Genomic DNA, 19,504 nt, shown 5'->3' with positions numbered 1-19,504 from the left:
GGATGGAGTCCTGAGTGGGGCTCCCTGTTTACTGGGGAGTCTGCTTCTCCCTCTGACCCACCCATATCTCCTGCTCTCGCTTTCTCTCTCAAATAAATAAATAAAATATTTTAAAAAAAGAATTGAGGGGCACCTGGGTGGCTCAGTGGGTTAAAGCCTCTGCCTTCAGCTCAGGTCATGATCTCAGGGTCCTAGGATCAAGCCCCACATCGGGCTCTCTGCTCGGCAGGGAGCCTGCTTCCCCCCACCCCCCCCCCACCCCGCCTGCCTCTCTGCCTACTTGTGATCTCTCTCTGTCAAATAAATAAAATCTTTAAAAATAAATAAAATCTTTAAAAAAAATTAAAAAAGAATTGAGGGGGAACAATGAAAAAGATAAACATGGTCCTTGTCCTCGAAGAGGTTTTAATCTAGGGAAAAAAAAAGAACACAGGACAAGTAATGAGCAGTAGTGATGAGCACTGTCACAGATCAATACAGGGTGTTAAAAGAAGCCATGACAGAGGAGTATATGCTGTGGATAAGTAGGCAGTTAGAAAAGTCTTTCTGAGGTCCTAAAGCAAGTTTCAGCAAATTTCATAAGGCAGAGAATGTTTGCTAACGTTAATGCAGTCGCCTCTCCAATTGATAGGAAAAGTTATCTTAAAAATATTCATATGCTTGGAAATTAAGAGACGCACTTCTAAATAATTGATGAATCAAAGAAGAATTTGTAATGGAAATTAGAAAATGTTTGAGCAAACTATATTCAAACTTATGAGAGTAGCTAAAGCAGTGTAAGAGGGACGCAGTCTTAAAAACACACATACAGGGGCACCTGGGTGGCTCAGTGGGTTAAAGCCTCTGCCTTCGGCTCAGGTCACGATCCCAGAGTCCTGAGATCGAGCCCCATGTCGAGCCCCGCGTCAAGCCCCGCGTCAAGCCCCGTGTCAAGCCCCGCGTCAAGCCCCGCGTGGCATCTGGCTCTCGGCTCAGCATGGAGTCTGCTCACCGCCCCCCCCCTTCTCTCTCTGCCTGCCTCTCTGCCTACTTGTGATCTCTGTCAAATAAATAAATAAAATAATTTAAAAAAAAAAAACACGTACAATTAACCCCTGAACAACATGGGTTTGAACCACACCAGTCCACTTATATGGGGATTTTTTTTTTTCAATAAATACCGTACTACAAATGTATTTTCTCTTAGGATTTTCTTAATATTTTCTTTTCTCTAGCTTACTTCATTATAAGAATATAGTATATAGAACATAAAATATGCAAAATATCTTAATCAACTGTTAACAATAAGGCTTCTGGTCAACAGTAAACTATTAGTTTAAGTTTTGGGGGATTCAAAAATTATATGGGGATTTTCCACTGGGGTTGGGGGTCAGGGCCCCAATCCCACATTAACACCATATTGTCCGAGGGTCGATCGTACGTACATATATGAAATTAAGGAAAAGGAAAATTTAATCTGTAGTAACAGCAGATCAGTTGTTGCCTGAGGTCAAGGGTAGGGGAGTAAGGGGGAGAAAGTGGGGAGACTGACTACGAAAAGGCAAGGTTTGTTAAAAATCCTCGAGCTATATAACTAAAATTTGCGCTTTGATCTGGATGTTTATATTATATTAAACATTATATTAAATATTATTTTAAGACTCTGAAGGAGGACAAGGAAGGAGGGAGGACGGGATGGAGACAGTGAGTCCCAGCTCCCTTGTCCAGCCCCCAGGGGCTCAGGTTTAGCAGGGAGTGCCGGGCGGGGCCAGGAGGGGAGGAGGGGCAGACGCCTGCTTGTCTGGTGGAGAGGCGGGAGCACAGCAGGGGTGGTGGATGCAGTTCCTCCTCTCCGACGCCAGGCGGCGGCGTGGGCGGGGAAGGGTGGCGGTGACCCCGGCCGCCGCAGCAAGGGGGCGGGCCGAGCGCGGGGCTCCATGTGGGCGCCGGCGCGGAGAGTGTGCAGCGCGGAGTCGCCATGGCGGAGATGCAGCAGCTGCGGGTACAGGAGGCAGTGGACTCCATGGTGAAGAGTCTGGAGAGAGAAAATATCAGGAAGATGCAGGTAGCGGGCGGGGGTCAGGCCGGGGAGTCCCCGCAGTCAGCGATTCCTTTGGCAGCCGCGGCGCGCCGCTGCCCGCCTCTCCGCAGACCCGAGTCGGGGCGTCCCTGGGGTCGCCGCCGCGCTCTCGGAAGCACCTCTCACCCTCAGAAGTCCTGGAGCTTCCGCCGAGTGGATGAAATCTGTGTTCCCTCCCCACGCACGAAGCTGTTTTCCCCCCAGGCCAGTTCCGGGGAGGGGGTGTTAGACCCCGGACCAGCGTTAGAAAGCCCTTCGTGTGAGGCGTTCGGTGTCACCCCTCTCCCCGCGTTCCTGTGTAGCGCTGCCCCTTCGGCAGGTGAGCAGGCGGAGGCCCAGAAAGGGCACGGCCAAGGTGAAACACCGGAAAGGCAAAAGCGTTTGGCTTCCTCAATGGCCATGTCATGCCGGTTTTAGTGTCGCTCCACACAGCGCTGGTTTGTACGCCGTTGTGCCTTGATCGCCTAAATGATCTGTGGCTGTTGGTCCTGCCTCCCTAACCAAATTGTGGGGTTTCTGTTACAGCGTTTCTTGAGTCATTGATTAATGGATCGGTTGCCCCCTGGTGGAAAGCAGATTGCTAGAGGTTGCTGACCTCTGAACCGAGTGGCATAGGTACCTGGTTTTCAGAATTTGACTTCATCTGACCCACCGCTACCTTCTCCGTCCGCCCAGTCTACGGTGCAACAAGTGCCAATGAGCTAGCAGCAAGAAGGCCATGGAACCTTCTGTTAGGCTTCGAGGATACTTTTCCCATGTGTGGTTTTAGGTTCCTGATGTCTGTTAGGAGAGGTGCAAATAGAGATGCTCCTCTGTTGCACTCCATGATTATCTCTGCCCCAGAGGCTTTCCCACCTCACCTCTCTCTCTCTGCCCTCCGTCCCCAGGGCCTCATGTTCCGGTGTAGTGCCAGCTGTTGTGAGGACAGCCAGGCGTCCATGCAGCAGGTGCACCAGTGCATTGAACGCTGCCATGCGCCTCTGGCTCAAGCCCAGGCCCTGGTGACCAGTGAGTTGGAGAAATTCCAGGTGAGAAATACCCCAGGCAGAGGACTTCTCGCCTTGATGGTGCTCTTTTGCAAGAGATGACAAACATTCGTTCAAAACTCTTGGCTTTAGCGTCTTGGTTCTTTTAACATTTGAGACAGTCTTGTGGCCAGGCAGTCTTTATGGGGTTTGAAATTTGGGGAAAACTCCTGGAGATTGAGTGCTATAAGTATTTCCAGAGACAAAATGATGTGAAAAGGAGTTCATGACCAAGAGCCTTTTCCCTCCCATAGACACAAAATATAATATATATACTGTATAGTGTAAAGCCTTCTAAGACATGTATTCATTCATTCTTAAGCTAGTAGAATCCCCAGGGAAGTGGAGTAGGCTAGTCATTAAGAGATGCAGATTAGAGCAGTATCTTGCCATCCTGTTGTGGACACGCCTACCCAGAACGACCCCTGTTTGCTACACCTAGGGGGCAGCTCCTGTGTCACTAAAGAACAGTCATTTATGTGAAGGAGTAGTAATACTGACTCATCGATGCCTTCCTGGCAAGCCCCTCTGAGGTCACTAAGAGCAAAAGGTATCCACTGTATCTCTTTCTGGAGAAAAGGGTAGCCGCAACTTCATTTTATTCCGTTTCTATGACTGGAGGTTGGAGAAAGCAGAGCCCACTTCTGAACCAGTTTTTTGTAGCCTGAGATCCTGTTCACATGGGACAAGTTTTAGCTAATATACAACTTTTACATTCTGCTCTATGGAATTCTTCAAAATCAGTGACACTGCAAAGGACTGACTTACCCAAGATCCTGAACCCGGAGAGGTTTCTTTGTGTTCATTTTGACAGCTAATTTTATTAATAGGGTCTTCAACATTTTGATTCTTGAATTGCTGTATAACTTTCTCCTTCTGTTCACTTTTTAGTCCTCTCCAGTTAGGCTTACTCTTCCACTCACCAGAACTGCTCTGGCTGCTCCCCTCCATGGAGCTAAATCCAGTGTAATTTCTCATCCCTCATTTTACTCAGCCCATCTGCATCACTGACGCAGTGACCACTCACCTCCTTGAAACAGTTTGTTCAGTTGGGCATCAAGATACCTCACTCTGGGGGCACCTGGGTGGCTCAGTGGGTTAAAGCCTCTGCCTTCGGCTCAGGTCATGATCTCAGGGTCCTGGGGTCGAGCCCTGCATTGGGCTCTCTGCTCAGCAGGGAGCCTGCTCCCCCTCCACCCCCTGCCTGCCTCTCTGCCTACTTGTGATCTCTGTCTGTCAAATAAATAAAATCTTTAAAAAAAAAAAAAAAAGAAAAGATACCTCACTCTGGTTTTCTACCTCTTTCCCTGGCCATCCTTCCTTGGGCTCCTTTCCTGCTTTTCCCCTCCAACCTGTGAGCATTGGAATGCCTAGAGCTGTCCTTGGACCTTTTTTCAATCTAATTCTCTAGTCTCATAGCTATAAATATCTGCTATAAATATCATCTGTAGGCCGACAACTCTTACATTCATTCATATCTCTAGACAAAATTCACTCCTGATCTCCAGATTCATATATCCAACTGCTTCAACATCTCCCCTCATTTTGTCTATCTCCCCTCACTGGAATGTAAGTTCTATGAGGGCAAGAACTTTATCTGTTTTACTCATTGTTGTATTCCCCAGCATTAGGAGAGTACCTGACACATAGTAGATACTCAGTAAATATTTGTTGTGTGTTTTTCTATAGCAAGGACGGGTATTAAAGAATCTTAACTATAGCTGACCAACAGCAGCCTCTAGTTACGTCCCACTTCCTGGAGGGGGCTTCTGTATCATTTATTCTATCATTCATCTGCTTTCTTGTCATGCTTTTTCTGGACCCTCCCGATGCTACCCTCTGTTTCAGTCAGGATAATCTTGGTTAATTGCACTATAGTGTCCCTTTAATTGATCAAGATTATATATGTCAAGCCACAATATGTAGCAAGGGACCTAGCACATGGTAAGCACTTGGTAAATGGATGTCAGCCTTTCAGCCTTCTCTACCTTCTTCCTTCTTGCCACAGGACCGCCTTGCCCGATGCACCATGCATTGCAACGACAAAGCCAAAGATTCAATAGATGCAGGAAGTAAAGAGCTTCAGGTGAAGCGGCAGCTGGAGAGTTGTGTGACCAAGTGTGTGGATGACCACATGCACCTCATCCCAACCATGACCAAGAAGATGAAGGAGTCTCTCTTGTCCATTGGGAAATAGAGGTCTTCACAATTGGCCATCAGAGCTGACGGCAGGAATCCATTTGAGAAGAAATGGGAGTTTGGGTCTTTTAAATGAAGTTTATGAAGAAATTAACAATGGCAGCAAGTTTGAGGCCCATGTCACTTGCCTCTGGACACTGGTTCCTTTATGTTTCGAACCTAAAAAGTGAAATGGAAAAAACTGGTGCTAAAATTTGGGTCAGAGATGGCACAGGAGAGTTTTTGATAGCCTAAATTTCACATGCTTGTCCTGGCACTAGGGATCTCCCTTGAACCAAGCCAGAGCCAACCTCCAAGATACCAGATTCTTCTCAGTACACAGGTACCAACAGGCTGGCAGGTTCCTCTAATCTGCCTATGATCTGGTGGTGTGAGCAAAGATGTTTCTGTTTGTTGCCAACTTCCTGTTTACCAGAAGGATCACCAAATCATTTTTCTATAAGCTGTAAAACAAAATCCACAATGTCACTAATTTAGAAGGGAGAAAAGGTTTCTGGGTCTTTGTTTTGCTTGGTTTTATTTTATATATAAGGGCATGAAGTTGACTTAAGATGTGGAGTTGGGAGGGGTAGTTCAGTTAAGAACTTGGAACAGTTCTTGTGGATATCTGTTTCTGGCCATCAAGATACGGATATGCTTTTCTTGAAATATCCATTACATCTTCCAGCTAGGTAGGAGACCCTGTAAAAACATGACAGGCGATGTTACACTGGGTATGGGAAGCAGATCTTCCCTCTCACTGGCTGCCGTGATGGGCCCTGAGGCTGTCTGCTAGGGAACAACAGGACAATCTCGCAGTGACACTCCCTTGAAAGGGGGTTTTGATTGCACTATATACAAGTATCCAGGAATGAAAACTGAAGGAGGAACTGTTGTCTTCTTAATTACAAGTTATTAGATACTGGATTTGGAAAAACTTGGTTTTTATAGAACAGAATGGAATGAAAGCCTAAACTCAGTATTGCTTATTTTGCCCCCTCAAATAATATGGCCTTATTGGGACAATCCCTTGGCAACCAGAAGGTCAAAGGAGAACAAGTAGGTGATTCGGGTGAGATGTGATTCCTTTAAAGGAAAAGAGGGAAAGCCCTCCTCCATTACCAAACACCACTTTTGCCTGGGGCCTTTGCAGCAAGCAGTGTTCTGCCCCAGCTCTAGCACCTTTTCATTTTGATAAGGACCTTATTGTCTTTTTACCAACTTACTACTCGAAATGATAATATAGCCTGTGTTTGGTGTTTCAAGGCTGTGATATATTTTCCTAGTGTTTCAGTTTTAAAAAATAAATAAGGTTTAGTTTTTCCTCCACTATTATGTTTCTTATGTCTGGGTGTGACTATACAACTTTCTCAGGATGCTTCTCTTTGTAGTGTGTGAAATAAGTTTCTTAAGAGGTCATGGAGAGGAAAATTTAAAAAAAAATTTTTAAAGAGTAAATTAGTTATGAACTATGATTCACATGCAGGAAAACTGAGGTCAGGCTACAGCACAATGACTTAAAGTCCATTGTAGGGGAAAAAAATGCTGTAAGGCTAAAAAAAATTCAATATCCGTTTCAGGATTCTAGCTTCAACTTAACACTAACAGCAAGAGGTGGAAAGGGTAATTAATGATCCCTCTTGAGAAAATGCAACATCTAGGATTTTGAGTGTCAAGAGAGTATCAACTATGTAATGAGTTTAATTAAGTCTTTACTATCATTCGTATTTAAATAGAGCCATTCCTGAACATTAGGAATGAATTTAATTTTGGAAAATCATCCCCTACTTAGAATCACAATGGCTTTACTATTATGACCTAAATCTTATATAATCCAAGTTGTATTTTATTCGTACGTATGCATTCGCCTCTTTTGGGTAACTTAAGTGGGAACAAGTTGGAGATCACTTTTTACAATTGATTTTCAAGTCAAGAGTATCATATTAGAGATGGTTACGTTTTTTATATTGGAACACGGTACATCAAGTGGGGTTCTGGAGGCAGTGTTACAAGATTTGGAGGATTGTCATTAGGGAATACACTCAAGATTCAAATTCTTAGAAACTGAAGCCACTTCACCCTACTAATCTGGTGTCCAGAGGTCACTAAAGATGTTCTTGGAACCCTAGGCTTAGCGTGACAATATGTGGGAATACGTGCCAAAGAACTATTAAGAGGCCCACTCCTCTAGAACCTGTATTCACTGTATATATGAAAAAGACAACCAAGGCAATGCAGAGAGAGGGATAAACCAGTTCCGCCTAGAGACTAGAGACAGAACCGCTAAGTCAATTTTAACAAACGAGGAAACGGAACTGAGAAGATGACTGGTCCCACCCCTAACCCCATCTAGGCCAGTGGGTGGCGACGCAACCGGAAGCACAAGATCGACCGACATGTTCAGGCGCCCTCAAAGTATCGCGAGGTGAAATGTGAACTCCTCCGAGAATTGATTGGCTGACAGGGTCGATGACGTCAGACGCGAAACGCTGGGCCTACCGCGGGAGCGCAAGGGACGCCACGAATTCCGTTTGGAGGCATCTTTGAGCTCGCCGAGTAGACACCATGAGCAAAGCTCACCCTCCCGAGTTGAAAAAGTAAGTATGTGAAAGGTCCAGATGGCGGCTTCTCTGCGTGCGTTGAGTTCCTTAGATCCTCTCCATTATCTGCAGTGTGCCTGGCGCGCGTGTTCCGGCCCGAGGCCGCCGAGAACCCGACAGGGTCTCGCGCCTCGGTGCGTGAAGCCCTCGCCGACGTCTGGTTTCGGCCTGGTTGGCCTGGCATAGTTCCCGGTGGCAGAAAATGCGCCTCTGTTCTGCTGTCTCGCCTTCCTGGGTGCATCTCCGGGTCCCCCGGCCCCCAGCGCACTCCTCCCTCCTTGATTGGAGACTCTGAAGTGCCATCCTTTGTTAAACTGCTTGAATAGCCTTAAGTGCTAGGTAAGGTGGCTGGAGAGTAATTCTAGGGAGAACTAAGGAGATGGGTGGAATGGAAGTGTTTTTGTTGTTGTTGTTTTTTGGAAGTGTTTAACAGTTGGTGAGGATTCAGAAGCCACATTAATCTTAGAGTGTGTTTGCAGCTGTTTTCTTCGAGCTTTAATTTTGAAATCCCATTCCTTTCTTTTGCTTTCTTGTGAAGTTAAACTTGAATGTCACGTGAGCTCTTGCTCTGTTAACAGAGCTGTGTGAGAACGTTCGTTTTTTTAATCAGAGAAAACGGGATTTTTTTTCTGCACCCAATAAAATCATCTCAAATAGGATTTTCCTACTTTAAAGCTTTAACTTCCTCAGAGACTCGACTGAACATGTTGGATGCCTATTTCTCTATCTCGTTTATACCGTGTAATGCTAGATTCTGCACGTAGTAGATGGATAGAACAGATTATGAAAAATTGATTTCAGGAATCGATTGGGGAAACAGCCATCAGGCCTGTGTATAGTTCACTTATTACCAGCCTCATAGAGAAGTCAGACTTAAGGAAAGGGTCGTATTTGATAATTTTACATTTAGGGGCACTTCATGGTGCAGTCAGTTAAGCATCCAACTCTTGGTTTCAGCTCAGTTCATGATGGCAAGGTGGTGAGATCAGCCACATGTCCGGATCTCAGCCCAACTTGGAGTCTTGCTTAGTGTTTGTCTCTCCGTCTGCTCCTCCCCACTGTTCTCTCCTTCACTCAAAAAAAATGAGTCTTAAAAAAAAAATTAATTTTACATTTAAACGCACATCTGTATCAAAGCATTTTTTGTGTAAAAACTCCGTGTATATTTTACTCGGATCCCTTAAAGAATTACTAATCAGAAGTCTTAACAGTAAGAAAAATAGAAATTATTTTGAAAATGCTGATCTAAACTTACTCTCTTATTGACGGGCTGGTGAAATCTTAGAAGTGTCCTCTGGATTCTTCGAGAACTGGTGAAATGCTAATTATTTTTTAACGAAAGAACATTGTCTGCTTGTAATCTTAGATTTCCTTTTTTTGTTTCTTAACATACTTTTTTTTTTGTTAATAGATATTTGAGAATTTCAGAGGACGAACCTAGTTTTAATATAGTTCTTATCTCTAGATTACACGTATGGTGAAATCCTTTGAGACCTGTCTCCAAAATGACCTTAGGTTTTTTTTTTTCCTTTAATTTCTCACAAATACCTTTTACTCTTTACCCTTCTCCTGGTTTAGCTTAACTCAGTGGTTATTAACTGGGAACGAGGGAGTCTGGTTCTGTTGGCAGGCATCTAGTAAGTAGAAGGTAGGGATGCTGCTAAACATTGTCAATGCACTGGACATCCCTCAACAAAGAATTATCTGGCTCCAGATGTTAATATGCCGAGGTTGAGATACCCAGACCTAACCAGATTCTCCATCCCACCTCTTAAAAATCACTGCCACGGTGGTCTTGCCAGTAACCCGACTCTGCCTTAATAATTTATCATTGTCTGAATGATAAAGTTCGGGCTCTTTGACAAAGCATTCAAGCTCTTCCATCTGAAACCCAAGTGCCAGGTATTAACACACACTAATGGAGTGCCCCCATTTTCCAGCTAAATGGAACCGTTTGCATTTGTTCAAACTTCCTCACCTCCTCTCTGACTTTGGATAATTAAATCTTTCTGAACCTCAGTTCCTGATCTATAAAATGGTTCTAGTAACAATACATAACTTATGAAGTCATCATAAGGGTTGGATAAGTTCATGTGTGTTATATTTGCTGTGTTGTATATAATATGTCACATTAGGGACGCCTGGGTGGCTCAGTTGGTTAAGCAGCTGCCTTCGGCTCAGGTCATGATCCCAGCGTCCTGGGATCGAGTCCCACATCGGGCTCCTTGCTTGGCAGGGAGCCTGCTTCTCCCTCTGACTCTGCCTGTGCTCGCTCACTCTCTCTCCCTCTCTCTCTCTGACAAATAAATAAAATCTTTAAAAAAAAATATGTCATATTAAAATGGATTATATATCATACTACATTTTTTTTGTTGTTTTGGTTTTTAAGATTTTATTTATTTATTTAAAAGGTTTTATTTATTTATTTGACAGAGATCACAAGTTGGCAGGAGGCAGGCAGAGAGAGAGGAAGGGAAGCAGGCTCCCTGCTGAGCAGAGAACCCAAGCGGGGCTCGATCCCAGGACCCTGGGATCATGACCTGAGCTGAAGGCAGAGGCTTTAACCCACTGAGCCACCCAGACGCCCCTAACTTATTTATTTTAGAGAGCACATGTGAGGGGAGGGATGGAGGGAGAGGGACAAGCAGACTCCACTCTGAGCACAGAGCCCTAATTCGGATTCCTTCTCACAACCCTAAGATCGTGACCTGAGCCAAACCAGGTGCTCAACTGAGGCGCCACCCAGGTGCCCCGGGGGTATGTCTTACTTATCTTCTAATTCTCCTGTGAACTGTTACACATTAAATTGGATGGAATTTCAGGGGTGCTAGGTGACTCAGTTGGTTAAGCGTGGGTGGTAAGATGGAGCCCTTTGTCAGTCTCCACACTCAGCAGGGAGTCTGCTTAATGCTCTCTCCTTTGGGGCGCCTGGGTGGCTCAGTGGGTTAAAGCCTCTGCCTTCGGCTCGGGTCATGATCCCAGGGTCCTGGGATCGAGTCCTGCGTCGGGCTCCCTGCTCAGCAGGGAGCCTGCTTCCCTCTCTTTCTCTGCCTGCCTCTCTGCCTACTTGTGATCTCTGTCTGTCAAATAAATAAATAAAATCTTTAAAAAAAAAAAAATGGTCTCTCCCTTTGCCCCTCCCCACTTGTGCACACATGCATGTTCTCAAATAAACTTTTTTAAAAAAATTAATGACATTTCATATTTTCTAGCCTGTAACTGGAAGGGGTAAAAACTGGTCTGATTACGTGGCTTAATATTTCCATAATACCCTACTGAGATGAGATTTCCCCCATTTGAGATTTTTTTTTTTTAAAGATTTATTTATTTATTTATTTGTTAGAGAGAGAGAGAGAGAGGAGCGAGAGTGAGCACAAGCAGACAGAGTGGCAGGCAGAGGGAGAAGCAGGCTCCCTGCCGAGCAAGGAGCCCGATGTGGGACTCGATCCCAGGACGCTGGGATCATGACCTGAGCCGAAGGCAGCTGCTTAACCAACTGAGCCACCCAGGCGTCCCCCCATTTGAGATTTTTTAAGGCTTCAAAATATGTATTTATTTTGCTAAAAAATACTTACATGTGAGGAATATCTTGAACACCTAAGTGTGATGCTTAATATTAAATAAAATAACACTCTATTGTCTCAAGTATAAAATAGAATAGCTATTGAATTGGATATGGTTTGATTACCTTCTAGTTTCCTCACAACTTTGTTTGGTTTTGGTAATAACCAAAATATAAACAGATCATTGTTTTTCTTTTATGGCTCTAAAACCCAGTCATCAAGGGGTCCCTGGCTGACTTGGTCAGTGGAGGAGCATGTAACTCTTAATCTCTGGGTTGTGAGCCCATGTTAGGTGTAAAGATTGTTTTAAAATAATCTTTTTTAAAATTTATTTTTATTGTTTTGCCCCTTCCCAAATTACATTGTGTAAGTGCTAAATAAGGTAGCCCATTACTCCCTCCTCTGCAAGAGTACAAGTTTTTTACTATTTTGAATTTCATTATTTTTATTGTGCAATTTTAGCAAATTCTATTGACTGTACCTACTTTATGCTTACTTGTGCTTAAATTTTTTTAATCAGGGGGCACCTGGGTGGCCCAGTGAGTTAAAGCCTCTGCCTTCTGCTCAGGTCATGATCCCAGGGTCCTGGAATCAAGCCCCACATCAGGCTCTCTGCTCAGCAGGGAACTTGCTTCCTCCTCTCTCTTTCTGCCTGCCTCTCTGACTGCTTGTGATCTCTGTCTGTCAAATAAATAAATAAAATCTTTAAAAAAAATTTTTTTAATCAGTTATATAATTTGTACCCCTTTTTGCTTTTTCAGATTTATGGACAAGAAATTATCATGTAAGTTTCTTGGGGTTTTTTTATTTTTAATTGGTTGCTTTCTGCATGTGTCTTGGTAGTGTATAATGTTTGGCACAACTTCATAAAAATTTAAGTCACACAGAACCTCTAATTTCACATCCATTAATTAAGGGGGTTTATCAAAATCCTATGCAGACAATTTTATATACCTAATTTCTGATATTTAATAAATTGCACAGTACTTTTGGACTTCTCATGATTTCCTTTAAGCCTTCCCTGACTTAGACAAAATTAATGGTATTTTCCTGTTTTGTGATAGTTGCAAATATATCAACATTTTTTCTTTTAAGAACAAAGGACTTGGACCAGAACTAAAACTCTGACCTATACAATGCTAGAAGGATAGTAGGGGTAAAGACCTGGGCTACAGAGGCAAGCAGCCTTCCCTTTGAATCCCAGCTGTAGCCCACATTACCTAGATAACCCTGAACCAGTTTTTTACGAAGCTCTATACTTCAGTTCCCTTGTGAAAAGTTAGGATAATTCTACTTGATAGGATTTTTGCAAGGTGTTTTTTTGGTTTTTTTTTTTTGCATTTACCCTTTTTAAAATTCCAAAATAGTTAACATAAAGTGTTGTATTAGTTTCAGGTGTGCAATATAGTGATTCAGCACCTCCATACAACACCTGGTGTTCATCACAAGTGCAGTCCTTAATCCCCATCCTCTGTTTCACCCATCCTGCCCCAGCCTGGATTTTTTTAAGTTTAAATGTGGAAGTAAATGTGAAATGTTTAGCCCATTGCTTGACATAAAGTAAGGATAGGATTATATTTCTCAAGTACCTGGGTATTATTCCACCTAATTTTTAATGAGTAGTTTATATTTATTGGTCAGTTTTAAACTACTTTTTCCCTTTTTATAGTGAAATTAAATGGTGGCAGACATGTTCAAGGAATATTGCGGGGGTTCGATCCGTTTATGAATCTTGTGATAGATGAATGTGTGGAGATGGCAACTAGTGGGCAACAGAACAATATTGGAATGGTGGTAAGTAAAGATAGAAGCTTTCTCCTAGAGATTTCATATTTTGAAATAAGGATTAATTTCCTGTCTATTAAAGTCTTGAATTAAGTTGAAATTAGGCAAATAACAGGTAAAGTCAGACTTTCCATTTCCCATTTTGTTTAACATATGGCAGTCATTCAACTGTGATAGTATCCCAGTTACCTATAGGTTAGATCTAAATCTTAAGCAGAACCCTCTGAGTGCTTTGGACATGAAACAGCTTTAGGAAATCATTTTTGAGCTTTATAATAGAGGTCTGTAGTCTCTGAATGATTTGATGGTTGTCTCCAAGACCCAGACTTTGAATCCCATTCTTCGTCCAGCACAGGACAATACCATTAAGTTTTAGTAAGTCCCCAGTTTCTTGGGAAAGGTAAATCGAAAAGGACAACTTTGCTTTAGGAAGTCACTGAGCATAAAGACCTCTAAAACGTGGTAAGAGAAAAAAAGGTAGTAAGAGTTTCTGATTGTTAGCCTTGGTTTTTTGTTGTTGTTTTTTTTTTTGCCTCACAATTTTTTAACCACTCTTTCTAAGATGTATGTTATTGCTCCTTTTAAATGCATTTTCATTTGAAAACCAAATCAGTGGGACGCCTGAGTGGCTTAGTGGGTTAGGCCACTGCCTTCAGCTCAGGTCATGGTCCTAAGGTCCTGGGATCCAGTCCCGCATCAGGCTCCTTGCTCAGTGGAGAGCCTGCTTCTCTCTCCGCCTCTGCCTGCCACTCTGCCTGCTTGTGCCCGCTCTCTATCTCTGACAAGTAAATATCTTTTTAGAAAAAAGAAAACCAAATCAGTGGTCTGGGCTGGAAAAACAGCTTGGAGAATCCCTTGATATGAGGCTCCCACCCCACCTCCCCAAATTTTATGCAAATAGACCTTCCTTTCAGGGACATTCTCCTTGAGCTTCCATTGAAAATGAACAAAACTATGGGCAAATCATTATCAGCCAGGTTGTTCTAAAAATGGTTTTTAAATACCACCACACACACACACCCCCTACAATTCCTCTCTACCCTTTCCTTTTACAAATTCAGTAATCTTCATTCTAGGGAAGGGTAAATTATGTTTTTAGTTTCTATCTCAACAGATTCGCTAAAAAGATTGAAGAAGGACTTTGATATCTAAAAGTTCTAATTTGGGAAGATAACTTTTCAGAGAATTGTGTGACACTAATTGGAATTTTATCTGAGAAGGAATTGAACCTAGATCATGGATCTTTCTCAAAATTTTCCCCCTAAATTTTAATGGGCTTAGTCTTTTTACAGAAATTGTCTATCATGTAAGTAGGTGCTCATAACCAGTCATCTCTGCCGCCTCTGATGCTTGTCGTATGACCAAAAAAGTTTGTATTAGTAGGCAGTAATTCTTGCAGCTGAGTTAACATTTTGAAAATGAAATAATGGGGGGCACCTGGGTGCCGCAGTGATTTAAGTGTTTGGCTCAGGTCATGATCTCAGGGTCATGAGGTCAAGCCCTACATCAGCCTCCCTGCTAAGCAGGGAGTCTACTTCTCTCCCTCTGCCCATCCACCTGCACACTTGTGCTCTTTCTAATAAATCTTTAAGAAAAAGAAAACAGAACAATGACAACATATTAGTTGTCCTTAATAAAAAGACTTTTTGAGAGAGCAGGGGGGAGGGGCAGAGGGCAAGACTCTTAAGCAGGCTCCACACCCATCATGGTGCTCCCACAGAGCTTGATCTCAGGATCCTCAGATCATGACCTGAACCAAAATCAAGAGGCAAACGTTTGACTGAGCCACCTAGGTGCCCCCAATTAAAAAACATTTTAAAGGGCTTTTTGTTTGTTTGTCTTAAATATTTTATCTGTTTGTCACAGAGAGCAAGTGAGCACAAGCAGGGGGAGCAGCAGGCAGTGGGCAAAGCGGTCTTCCTGCTGACCAAGGAGCCCAATGCAGGACTTGATACCAAGACCCTGAGATCATGACCCAAGCCAAAGGCAGATGCTTGACTGACTGAGCCACCCAGACATCCCTAAAAAGACATTTTAAAGAAAACGCAAGAATGTTTTTTCTGAGGTTGGAAGAAAAGCAAATAGGTTACAGTTTTGTTTCCACAAGCTGTTTGGCAAAGGAGACCATACACTGGCTTTGCTATTTCCTTGTCCAAGTCAGTGACCCATTGAGGCCACTGAAATTACGTAATGCTGTTAACATTTGGAGTAGTATTAAGAATGTGTGTGTTCGGGACGCCTGGGTGGCTCAGTTGGTTAAGCAGCTGCCTTCGGCTCAGGTCATGATCCCAGAGTCCTGGGATCGAGTCCCACATTGGGCTCCTTGCTCAGCGGGGAGCCTGCTTCTCCCTCTGCCTCTGCCTGCCTCTCTGTCTGCCTGTGCTCACTCTCTCTGACAAATAAATAAATAAAATCTTTAAAAAACAATTATTTAAAAAAAAAAAAAAAAGAATGTGTGTGTTCTGGGGCGCCTGGGTGGCACATTCAGTTAAACCTCTGGCTCTTGATTTTGGCTCAGGTTGTGATCTCAGGGTCATGAGCCTGAGCCCTGCATGGGGTTCCTTGCTCAGCACAGAGTTTGCTTAAGTCTCCCTCTCCCACCTGTGTGCTCTAAAATAAATAAATAAATCTAAAAAAAAAAAAGAATGTGTGTTCTGAGGGGGAGATAGTTTGTATGAGGGACCTGTCAGCTGGGAGATTATCTAATGATGTCTCAACTGGCCTCCTGTGAAACATCCCCATTGTTGTCAGTGGCCTCACTTCTGTCTTACTCCTTTAAGATTTCACTCCACCCCAGAGTTCCCCTAAGAACGTAGTAAAAATTCTGTATTAAGATGCTGCTTAGGGCGCCTGGGTGGCTCAGTGGGTTAAGCCGCTGCCTTCGGCTCAGGTCATGATCTCAGGGTCCTGGGATCGAGTCCCGCATCGGGCTCTCTGCTCGGCAGGGAGCCTGCTTCCCTCTCTCTCCGCCTGCCTCTCTGTCTACTTGTGATCTCTGTCTGTCAAATAAATAAATAAAATCTTTAAAAAAAAAAAAAAAAACTATTAAAAAAAAAAAAAAAAGATGCTGCTTAGTTCAGGGGTTCTCACTAGCTTTGTGGTTCTATAGTTCCATTTTAGGTTTATATTCTTTATTAGATAGCTGTGCCCTTTCAAAAGACTAAAAGTCTGAGCACCATTTTGTAAAAACTGGCACTGAAACACAAAAGGAGCACTATGGAATTCTGGACCTGACGGTTCCAGTTTGATTTGGAGAATTAGGCCTAAACACAAGGAGAAAATAGGAAGATTACTATACAGCAGAGGTGTCCACCCACTAGCCTTATGTCATGTAGTATGTGGTATGCAAAGACATGTGCAGTACCTACTATTTTAGAAAATATTGATGAAAGTCACAGCGGTTTTTTTTTTTGTTTTTTTTTTTTAAATAATGCCCCCAGAAGCCTCAGATCTGAAAATATTAGTTATCTGAAATAACTTCTCTGCTACCCTGCCCTTCCTGGGGTCAGAAGTGGACACATTTAAGGGAGAGGGAGGAAAGAAGGGTAGCAGCTTTTCAAGTTTTGATCAGTGAGATGTGATGTATACCATCTTTTGCAAATAAGCCAGGAATTAAAGCCCTGAAAACTATTTTGTGCTGTTGTTTAGCTCTCGTTTCCATCCCTAACTTAGAGAACTCTAGGCTCCTTCAGTCCCCATCATCATTTTCAGGGCATTGTTTTCTCTTCGTGCTGCCCTTCACCACCACCTCCTCATACTCATTACTGTTTGTCTCTGCCAGGCTCCCAAGACACTGTTCCACCTGTCCTGTTCCTTTCCCTTCTGTCAGCTGCAGTAAACATGCAAGGTCATTTGTTTATTTAACAGGTTCTTACTGAGCCCTCTGTGTGCCTGCTACCGCTTTAGGCACTGGGGTTATTGTACCTGCTCTCATAGTAATGACATTTGGGTGAGGAAGACAATAACAGTGTATATAATAAATAAAGCAGATAGAATGGAGGGGAGAAAATATGTTTTGGTGGGGTTTTTTTGTTTTGTTTTTGTTTGTTTTGCTTTGTTTTTACTCCAGCTACCTACAAGCATAGCTCTACTTAGAATCTTATTCAGAATGTCTCCATTTCTACTATTTGCTCATCTCTCATTTCCAGCTTTACTTGACCTGATCTTTGGCTACAGTATGACCTACAGTGCACCAGGGGTTCCTTATGTTTGCAGTCTCCTTGCCTTCTAGCTTATTTTTCTACGCATCTTAAACTTGGTTACCAGCCATTTATTTCACCTATGCTCATAAGTATCCTTCCATATCCTCATTTATGGAATGGCTACTATATTAGGCACTGTGCTCTTAGAGCCTTTTCTTTATAACTTCTCTTTCTGCGCATAAGCTGTTTCCCATTAAAATATTGGTTATTCCCGGGGCACCTGTGTGGCTTAGTGGGTTAAAGCCTCTGCCTTCGGCTCAGGTCATGATCTCAGGGTCCTGGGATCGAGCCCCGCGTCGGGCTCTATGCTCAGTGGCCAGCCTGCTTCCCCCTCTCTCTGCCTGCCTCTCTGCTTATTTGTGATCTCTGTCGAATAAATAAATAAAATCTTTAAAAAATAATAATGATTATTCCCTTGGCTGTGAAACTTCATTGACTTATTATTGGTTTCATGATGTCTTCCAAGTACCTTAACATTGGTGTTTGAGGCCTTCTAAGGTTGGATACAAACTGTTTCCTACTTCCCATCATAACCTTTTACTATATTCAAATTCGATTCTTTCTTTATCCCCTTACACTTTTTCATCTCAATTTTGAGAGTTCTACCTTCCTGTCAAAATTCTGCCCTATTTTCAAGACCCAACTAAAATGCCATCTTCACAAAGCATACTTTTCAGTTTACATCCTGGTTTGTTCCCTAAGTGATCTTATACCCCTGAACTGACATTCTGCTGTACATTTTTCACATTGACTTACGGATCGCTTGGGACAGAGATGGGTATGTTGTTTGAGTACTGCAGTTTAAAAGGTGAAGTGAATCATTGAAGACTTAGCATTCTCAAAAGGGTACTTGTTAGTCTTGTTAAATCAAGAAAGTATATATATATCTTACTTAAAAAAAGGCTTACTGACTTGTCATGATTAGAAGACTTAGTATCTCTGCGGCTTGAAAAAAGCCCCAAAAACTGATGTTTAATAACTGAAAAAAACCATTAATGATTTTGTGAAAATCCTTTCACTGATGTCTGGCAAATTATGTTCTTTTTCAAATTTTCTTTTTTAGGTAATACGAGGAAATAGTATCATCATGTTAGAAGCCTTAGAACGAGTATAAACAATGAATGTGTTCATCAGAAGAATCAACTGTTTCCACATGTCCCCTCTCCATAGTACCTGTTTTACTACAGTGTAAAAATCAGGTTGTGTGCATTTTCATATTGAACTTTTTTGTTAAATAAACTTTTATAATAGCCGAAAATGCTTTCTCAGACATGCTGAATGTAGAATTGAGTATTAGCTCTTATTCTAATTTTTTCTAACATGAACTGTTCTTGGTTGAGATTGATTTGTTCTGAAGCTTTTATGCACTAATATAGGGGAATCTGATTAAATGTGAAGCATAGCAAGGATGCTGTTTTTCCATCTTCTAATGGAAAGATAAAGAACCTGCACACCTGACTGGGTTTCTTCTGAAACATTAACTGTAATTTTCAAAACTCTTGTAGTAGCTTTGATGTACTGACTTTTTCCAAGTACATCTACATTGCAAGTATAGTGCAATTGAAGTAAAACACAAGAAGTAATGATACAATTGTTTATTTTGAACATAAACGGGGATAATTTTTTTCATACAAGAATAGAACTCTAGAGAAAAACGTTCCAGTGTACTGTAGTTCTTTGTGGAGTATAGAGAATAGTTGTAATGCTCCCCATAATACATTCACCTAGGTCATAAATTTTATGGCACATAAACTCAGAAGATAAATTGCAAATGGTGGTATCATAAACCTAACTTCAAGAAACCTACCAAGCAGATGCTTAGGCTTGTACTTTTTGTGATCTGGTAAAAAGCCTACAAATCTTGAATCACTTAAAACTGTAGAGAATGAGGGGCGCCTGGGTGGCTCAGTGGGTTAAAGCCTCTGCTTTCGGCTCAGGTCATGATCCCAGGGTCCTGGGATCGAGCCCCACATCAGGCTCTGCTCAGCAGGGAGTCTGCTTCCTCCTCTCTCTCTGCCTGCCTCTCTGCCTACTTGTGATCTCTGTCAAATAAATAAATAAAATCTTAAAAAAAAAAAACTGTAGAGAATGA

General features: G+C 42.6%; 2 protein-coding genes across 4 annotated transcripts; both read left to right on the top strand.

Moving 5' to 3' along the window:
* Positions 1 to 1,872: 1,872 nt before the first annotated feature.
* FAM136A (family with sequence similarity 136 member A) lies at positions 1,873 to 6,592 on the top strand. Its single transcript, XM_080814683.1, has 3 exons — positions 1,873 to 2,044; positions 2,947 to 3,087; positions 5,093 to 6,592. Exons 1-3 carry the CDS (start codon positions 1,958 to 1,960, stop codon positions 5,279 to 5,281), a joined length of 417 nt encoding a protein of 138 aa, XP_080670809.1. The 5' UTR covers positions 1,873 to 1,957; the 3' UTR covers positions 5,282 to 6,592.
* Positions 6,593 to 7,082: 490 nt separating this feature from the next.
* On the top strand, positions 7,083 to 18,670 carry SNRPG (small nuclear ribonucleoprotein polypeptide G). Of its 3 annotated transcripts, none has more exons than XM_080813389.1 (4): positions 7,083 to 7,859; positions 12,187 to 12,209; positions 13,095 to 13,219; positions 18,476 to 18,670. In XM_080813389.1, exons 1-4 carry the CDS (start codon positions 7,828 to 7,830, stop codon positions 18,524 to 18,526), a joined length of 231 nt encoding a protein of 76 aa, XP_080669515.1. In that variant the 5' UTR covers positions 7,083 to 7,827; the 3' UTR covers positions 18,527 to 18,670. The 3 variants fall into 3 exon arrangements, with proteins under 3 accessions (XP_080669515.1, XP_080669517.1, XP_080669516.1); XM_080813390.1 differs by lacking the exon at positions 7,083 to 7,859 and adding an exon at positions 8,127 to 8,201; XM_080813391.1 differs by lacking the exon at positions 12,187 to 12,209 and having other exon boundaries at positions 7,751 to 7,859.
* The last annotated feature ends 834 nt before the right edge of the window (positions 18,671 to 19,504 follow it).

The sequence above is a fragment of the Martes martes genome (genome assembly GCF_963455335.1).
Source record: "Martes martes genome assembly, chromosome: 9".
Lineage (NCBI taxonomy): Eukaryota > Metazoa > Chordata > Mammalia > Carnivora > Mustelidae > Martes > Martes martes.
Note: the sequence above shows the minus strand (reverse complement) of the source record. Positions and strands in the feature narration are given on the sequence as shown.